The sequence below is a fragment of the Lactuca virosa genome, chromosome 5 (assembly GCF_052849685.1).
Source record: "Lactuca virosa cultivar CGN04683 chromosome 5, Lactuca_virosa_CGN04683_v6, whole genome shotgun sequence".
NCBI classification, from domain to species: domain Eukaryota; kingdom Viridiplantae; phylum Streptophyta; class Magnoliopsida; order Asterales; family Asteraceae; genus Lactuca; species Lactuca virosa.
Genome location: NC_136430.1, coordinates 387,329,361 through 387,337,225, shown reverse-complemented (window position 1 = coordinate 387,337,225; position 7,865 = coordinate 387,329,361). Strand labels below are relative to the sequence as shown.

At 35.8% G+C, this 7,865-nt stretch overlaps 1 protein-coding gene across 1 annotated transcript; it reads right to left on the bottom strand.

The window, feature by feature from the left end:
* Nucleotides 1-1,080: 1,080 nt before the first annotated feature.
* Nucleotides 1,081-6,654, bottom strand: LOC145113745 (putative E3 ubiquitin-protein ligase LIN). Its single transcript, XM_079049796.1, has 11 exons — nt 5,585-6,654; nt 5,353-5,497; nt 3,544-3,801; nt 3,168-3,474; nt 2,943-3,067; nt 2,727-2,843; nt 2,492-2,623; nt 2,182-2,415; nt 1,961-2,107; nt 1,383-1,628; nt 1,081-1,302 (listed from the first exon to the last, which is right to left on the bottom strand). Exons 1-11 carry the CDS (start codon nt 6,652-6,654, stop codon nt 1,285-1,287), a joined length of 2,799 nt encoding a protein of 932 aa, XP_078905922.1. The 3' UTR covers nt 1,081-1,284.
* Between the last annotated feature and the right edge of the window lie 1,211 nt (nt 6,655-7,865).

Sequence of the window (7,865 nt, the reverse complement as noted above, 5' to 3'; positions counted from 1 at the left end):
CACATAATATTTATATGGAGTTCATGGCATGCATTGTACCATCCTTCTAATGCTCAAATATTCCTTTTGTCGTCCAAGATTACAAACCGAAAAGAGAAGTTATCATTACATGTTAGAATGACCATGCATTTCTATGCACTCCATAATTTCCTAATTAAACCGTCCTCTTCTCCTACTTGTTAGTCTGACCCTAAGTTACTATCTTTTAGAGTTGATTTATATGACTTCCCTCTCCATCTACACCCTATTGCGGTGAGCAACTTTCTTCTTTGGTTTGCATTCATAATTGTTAAGTAGGCAAAGAAACTAACAAAAATTAACACAGAGAATTAACGTGGTTTGGTAGATGTAAACTACGTCAACAACAAGAACTTGACAGATAACTAACTTATAGTTGTAAGTGTTTGTTTTGTATGGCTTCGAGCCTATCACTCCTCAGCCTACTCCAAATACTCATTGCTTTAAAATTGCCATTTGGTTTTCTTCATCTCATTTTGGGTAAGGTTACTTATTTGGGACACTAAAATCCAAGACACACTTTAACAATAATCAATGGTGGTTATAGTGTTTGCATTCTAAGGTTGATTACTGTCATTGTTGTATTACTATCTTCATCTAGCTTCTTCTCTTCTATTGTACACAACATATATAAGTAATGTGTTTTATTAGTTATTTAGTTATTTGTATAGTCTCAAATATATATTATCCAAAAACGATTTACCAAACAAATAAGTTTCAAAGGACAATTTATTGGTAAATACAATTTAAATTACTATGTATACAGTACAAAACTCCTTTGGAAGAATCATTCTAGTTTTGAAAGGTGCCTTTATATTTGAAAATGGACCAATTTCCCGCCTTGTTAGGAATTAACCTAGATTATCGATTAGTGTCCGTTAAAACTGTTAGTTAGTTATGTTATTCTGTTAAATATGACAGTTATAAGTTAGTTATCTGTCAAGTTGTTAACCGTTGTGATGGTTTTGGTGAACCATTTTGATGGTTCAAACAATATATATGTTTATGTAAACTAATCGTGATACTCACTGAGATTAATAAAAGGTTTTCATATTTCCTGCACAAAATCTCGACATTATTGTAGCAATATACTATATTACCAATGTAGCATACAAATACGTCCTATGATCACCTTCCACCTCAAGCGTTTTATAACTTCACTACATTTTTATGTTCAAATACCAGTAATCTAAATGTATGATGACTTGTTTTATGTTTATTATGTACTTCAAGGAACCTTAAACTTCATTTCAAAAGCCTTCCATTTTAGCTCACTCCCCAAACCTGCAAATCACACGGTTTATTTAATCAATATAAGCCAACAACACACTCGGTAACCATGACTAAAAGGGTGAAATTTTTACCTGAACTCTACCATCGGAAGTTCCTGTCACCAATACATCTTCATTGCTATCAAGAGCCATGCACATAACCTTACAATTTGTACCAATCTGTAGCGTTTCTTTTCTAGTAAGTTTGTTTCGATGCCACACTTCCATGATCCCCAGTTTGCAACCAAAGTAAATAAACTCCGAGCTAATCGCCATTGAGCGTACTTCACTTGTCAGCGAAAGAGACTCAACCAAACCATAGGTTGAAGCATTCCATATCTTTGAAAAAGATCCAAAATAGGAGCAATTTCAAGAAATAAGTAATCAAACATGTTAGATAAGTGGAGTATAAGATCTTCTCTCCAAAAGAACACTTATAAAAAAGAGGGGAGACTCCCAACATATATAGAGGCAAATGGATTGTGTCTAGATGTTGTAGGACACCTACACATCCCTGAGATGTAGGTTCGATTAGACTAAACGTGGTGAGTCTATATAACCATGTTAGATATGTGGATTCTTCGATTTTCTCTACAAAAGAGTCCTTACAGAGAGATGAAAGAATCCAAGATATAGAGGAAAATGGGGACCATGTCTAGGGAATAACATACCTTAAATGTGGTTCCTTCTATGGATGAACTGACCGAGTATATTAGTCCGTCATAAACTTGCAAGACGTTGACTTGGTTCCCTTTTGCTAGTAGTTTTCTCATGCCACTTTGTATTGACGTTAATGTTCCTGATGCCAAGTTGATTTCCTGGAAAAGTTTATAGTTCGATTATAATGAAGTTCTAGAGGTAAAAGAACATGAAATCATGAAAAAATTGGCACCTGAATGCTATTATCCAGACATCCAGAATACAATCTTCCATTCACAAGAGCCAAACACTTAACATCTTTGCTCGGATTCAGTAATTTTGATGCCCCATTCCATGAGTTAACCTTGATTCCAGCACCTTGAGGAATAAAGCACGAGATACTGTTTGCAACTAGCAGATTGTTAACATGGTCCTTCACATCATACACTTCTTCGCAGTGAATGGTTTCCTGATTGAAAGACCACTTCTGCTCAATGGAAACAGGAAGAATGCATCAGATTTGCAAGATTTTAGAAACTGAGGTCTGAAGAACGCTTTCTTACCCTGATAGTTTTATCATGTGAGCCACTGTATAGGGTATCTCCTGATGGTAGAACAGTCAAGCTAGTGACTGCCTTTGTATGTTCTCGAATCTCTTGAGTAAGACGAAGAACACTACCTTTATAAGCCCAAATCTTGGTTTTTTAAGCAAGAATTTAAAGAAAGAAACAAATTTTTATTAGTGGTAATGGAAGATGATAAATTTAGTTTTATGGGTATATTTGATAAAAAAAGTACCTTTATCATACCATCTGAATGGCCTGAAAAGATCTTGTCTTTAAGGCATACTATCGATAGAACAACTCCATTAACACTGCAATCTTCTTGGACCAACTCTTTATGATTCCATAGTTCCTGATGACACGAAGAACAACAGTGATCAGGACTCAGGAATCGAATTTTACTTCTTGGTATTGTTCTAGATTATGAAACAAGAAAAAACTGGAAACTTACTGGACTAGATTCACTCTCTTGTGAAAAAACTTTGAGCATTTCAACTGCTACTGTAGATGATTTCTTGAATTCTCTCAGACCTTTACGTATATCCTTCATGTAGATGGTAATATCGCGTAGCCCATCTGAAAAAACTCATAAAACATCAAGTTTAATTATAATTGTAGTTTCATATTCTTAATTTCATGGACCCATTTTCTCAATTACACACAAATAGATGCTAACCGGGATCATGGATGAAGCTGCTAAGAGCAAGCATGGAAATAGCTTTATCTTCTGTGTCTTTCGCAGATTTAAAGATCGACACAAAGCGTTTAAGCAAGCAAACACGTGATGTTTCTTGAACTCCCGTATCAGGAAGAAAAATCATCATGTGTAGAAGCCAAGCTGCAGAAATAAAGCAACCCGAGCATGTTTCTGCATATCGACTCTTCAATCCTTCTGATAACGCCTCAAAAATAAGCCCAGACTCATGGTTCACTAACACAAATGCCATCTTTCTCTCCCATTCCTGGGCAGCTTTCTCCTCTTCCTAAAATGGATTGTTATATAAGTGAATATTTACTAGTTTGCAAAAGAAAACTATTGAAGTCAAACAAACCTTGGTTTCTTGAATGTCTCCAGACATGCCCCCAAGCTGCTCCTTACGCATTGAAGATCTGTAAGTCTTGTCAAGCCCGACATGTTTAAGAAGAAATTTGCGAACAAGAGGCTTCCCAGAATAAGAGAATCGCCCTTGGAGGGCTGAAAGTGTATCGGCAGCTGCAATTTGAGCAGCAGGAGAGTCTGAGTTCTTGAGACACGATATAAGATTATCTATAGCCTCTTCTCTGAAGATGCTCATCTTTCTTGGTTCAGCCTGCAATGCAAATCTGTTAGACATGTGGATGTGGAGTCCTAGATTTTTTCTCCAAAAGAGTCCTTCAGGAGAGTGAAGAAACTCCAACATATATCGAGGCAAATTGACCCTGTCTAGCTGATGTTGATAATTATATGTATAATGTATCGACTTTTTGGGAGAATACTTGGAAGTATCTTCATTATACAAGCGAATTAGCATCCTAGAATCACAGCTTCTTAGTCTATAAAACATCTTACGTATCCTACCGTTGGAAAACTAACTATTTACAAATAATAACAATAAGAGCATAAAATATTTTGCGAGTTGATTTTCTGCATATAATATGATAGAGATTGATTTGCAGCATGAGGCACAATGAAATTAGACTGTTAGAAATTGGGTTTAAGAATATCAATATATACTTGGATACCACTTGAATCGTGATTGCAGTCACTTTCTAAAATCTGTGATTTCAACCCTATAGCTTGGGTTATCATGAAATCAGATTCGGGATAATCTAAGAATGACAATTTAGAAGTCAGACCACTTTTAAATCTGAAACATAGAAAATACCTTGCTGTTTTTTATTTTTTTATTATTATTTTTTTTTATGAGTTAGATGAGAGCAGATGATCAATTTCGGGTATAAAAAGTGTTGACAATTTTCTGGAGCATCACTCGTCCTTATATACAAGGAAGATGACGGTTAGAAGTTGGGTACATATAAAATGGTGCCAAAACAAGTGGTTAAAATTGTGGTTATAAGACATAACCGATTATTACATCACAATGATGTCACAACCTGTTTTGGGCGGGAAATACATGTCCCGACTCTTTCTTGTTATAGAAATCTGTTTATTACATCACAATGATAACATAACCATTTTCTGGAACCACCACCAAGGGCTCTGCCCCTAGACCCCGCCAAGGGAGCTACCCGTTGGAACCCTGTACCCAGGGGTGCTGTCCCCGAACCCCCATATTCCCGAGTTCACATTTATCACTCCTAGTGTGCACCCCGCACCTCCAGTCTCGGTGTGTAAATAGAACTCAACATATCTCAATATTAATAATAACTACACTAAAATATGTTGATAACACTAAAATCACCAACATAGACTTGACATGTGTTGAGTCTAAAGGTGCTAGATTCTAGATTCTGGCTTCGATATACCAAGTGATATATGTGGAGTCTTTGATCTTCTCTATAAAATAGTCTTTTAGGAGAGTACTCCAACATATATAAAGGAGGATTGGACCGCGTGTAGCTAGCTGCTGTGGGATTCTTAAAACACATAGAGGCTTAATAAGATGCTAAAGTGTGTGTTGACTGTTGAGCCCCTCAATTGCTAGACACAACTCTCAAACCATAGTAGATATGTGGAATCTTTGATTTTTTTTTGTAAAAGAGCCCTTAAGGAGAGATGTTAGACTTGAACATATAAAAATGCATATGAGACTGCATCTAGTTGATGTGAGACAACACCATAATTATATCCCTCTCTATATACATTCATATATATATGCTTAAACGTGTATGTGTAGTTATATAGAAGGTGAGATTCGAACCAGAAGGTCTAACTGAAGAAGGAGACCAGCGACTATCGGGCATTGATCAGGGAGACATGTCTGTAGATATATGAGCAGTGTATGCATTGTACTAAAAGTGCCTTCATCCTTTATGATATTCAGAACTTGATCATTGAATGTTCGCCTAACAAAAAACAAAAACCCAAGTCATCATACCTCTAAAACACGTATATGTGAATTCAATCATCGACATGTTTCATCAACGAAATACCTGTTCAATTTAACCAATTCCGAAAGAAACTGTACAATCTCAAACCGCTCTCTATCATTGGCATCAAGAAAGCTCTCTAAAACTGGAGCAAGTTCAGCCTTATCAGCAACAACATGCCTGCACTTTCCATCTTCATGTATGCATCTCAAAAGTATCCTCACAGATGCAATTCTTTCTTCTTTCCATTCCGATTCCAAGCTCCTGATAATTCCTTCAATCGCCTTCCCGGAAACAAGACTTCTAATGACTTCGGAAACTGCACCATCATCTTCATTTTCAATAATCTGTGCCAACAATAGCACAGAAGCTGCTTTCGGCTTCACACACATCTTCACAAACTCATCCTCTCTCTTCTGAACAACACTTAGAAGAGAATTCGCCATATCCATCTGAAGAAAGATGGTAATCGAAGGTCTCAACAGATAAATCAACACAACAGCTTCAAACAAACCTTTCTTGAAAAGAGAAACTATACATTCGACATCGGAATCAACCCTCGTTAGGGTTGAAATTACTCCGGAATTTTCTATTCCCACCTCGGAAAGGAGAAAAATAGTGGCTTTTAATACGCGGGTGTCGACAGAATTGAACAAAATCTCCACGAATCCATTAACAACAGGTGGTTTCGAGAGCATATTTTGTATCTCCATTCCCATATTCCCTTCTTGCCAAAATCTTTCAATCCGTAGAACTGCCAATTCCGCCTTTTTTAGCACTTGCGAAGTACAAAGATCGGTAATCACAAGTCTGAGTTCATTAACTGTTCCATCAGTTCTTGGTTGAGGGACATGAACATGTTTGTTCTCTGGATATTGAAGCTCATTGGTGGGTGTCAACTCTTTCCAGCTAGCAATCAGCCTCTTGAGCACATAATTTGTTTTAGGAAGTTGATTCTTGTGAAGCTTTTGGTGAGTAATAGGGCAAGTGGTGTTTCCCCTATCTATCCATTGCTGGATAGCTTTACGTTCATAAGTCTGACCAGTTTCGAGAGTGACTGGATCGTTAAATATACGTGTTGTTATTGGACACACAAAGTCTTTAGGTGGTGTATGATTTCCAATATCTTCCATGAAAGAACCAAAACGAGCGAAAAAAGCAGGATGCCACACGAACTAATGCAAGAAAAAGAACATGTAAAGCATGAATCCAGCAATGCAATTATTATGACAGACAACATTTTTTCTTGGGAAAATCAGTCAGACAGTGATGAAAAGATTGTGTTTTTTCTTGTAATTATCGATTAGCGCCTCTATTTTGGAATCAGAAATGTTTTCTTGAAGAGATTTTGACTTGGAATCTTAATCCGGTAGTGCCGGTTTCTTTTCCTATTTTTTTGGACCGGCAGTGCCGGTTTCTTTTGATCTCTGACCAGGTATAAAGACTCTTGGAATCATCTCAACAAATGAATTTCATTATCCAAAAGGCAAAAGGGGAATAAGTTAACATTTAAAGACCCAGAATCTTGATCAGGAGAATGCAAACGATGGAAGGAAGGCTCTCTTCTGGAATCCAGACACACCTATTAAAATGATTCCTTTTTTTTTTTTTTTTTTGCCTAGAGCTATATTTCGAGTTCAAGCGACTCCATACGTGACAAGAGAGAGAGAGACATGGTCCCGTTTAGAATATGCAGTAAGATCCAAAAATATTTTAAAATAAAAAAAATACATTTTCATATATCAGTTAAATTAAAAATAAATAATTTAAAACATAAAAAAAAAACATATTTAATAGTGCAAAATCCATCGTAAATCCGTCACGAACCCATTGGAAGTTCGTCACAAGTTCTAATAAGTGTAAATTAAATGTAAATATGTGGGATTTTGTAACAGTTGAAAAATGAGTTTTTTTAATAGTGGAACCCCGAAATATTTTTGTACGTTATACACAACAAATCTGACTGGAAATGATTGAGATTGAGTCTTTATCCAACTTCATTTTTAGGACAAAAGATTATAAATTCAAACAGATCTAGGATGTTTTATTTTAGAGAAATTAAATATCCTACTACATTTTATTCCTACTATCTTCTACCCACATTAAATGGTTACAAGTGAACTAAAATATTATCAATTTCATTAAATGTGTCATTAAATGTGACACGTGTCAACATTTGATAGGATAAGAAGATAAATAGGAATAAAATGTAAAAAAATATTTAATTTCTCTTTATTTTAAAGTCCAAGGAAAATGGGCCAAACCCTACGTTTAGCCTATTGAGCTCATTAATGGCTCCATGCCATATCTTTTGTAGATCAAAATTATGTTTATTTTAAGTAAT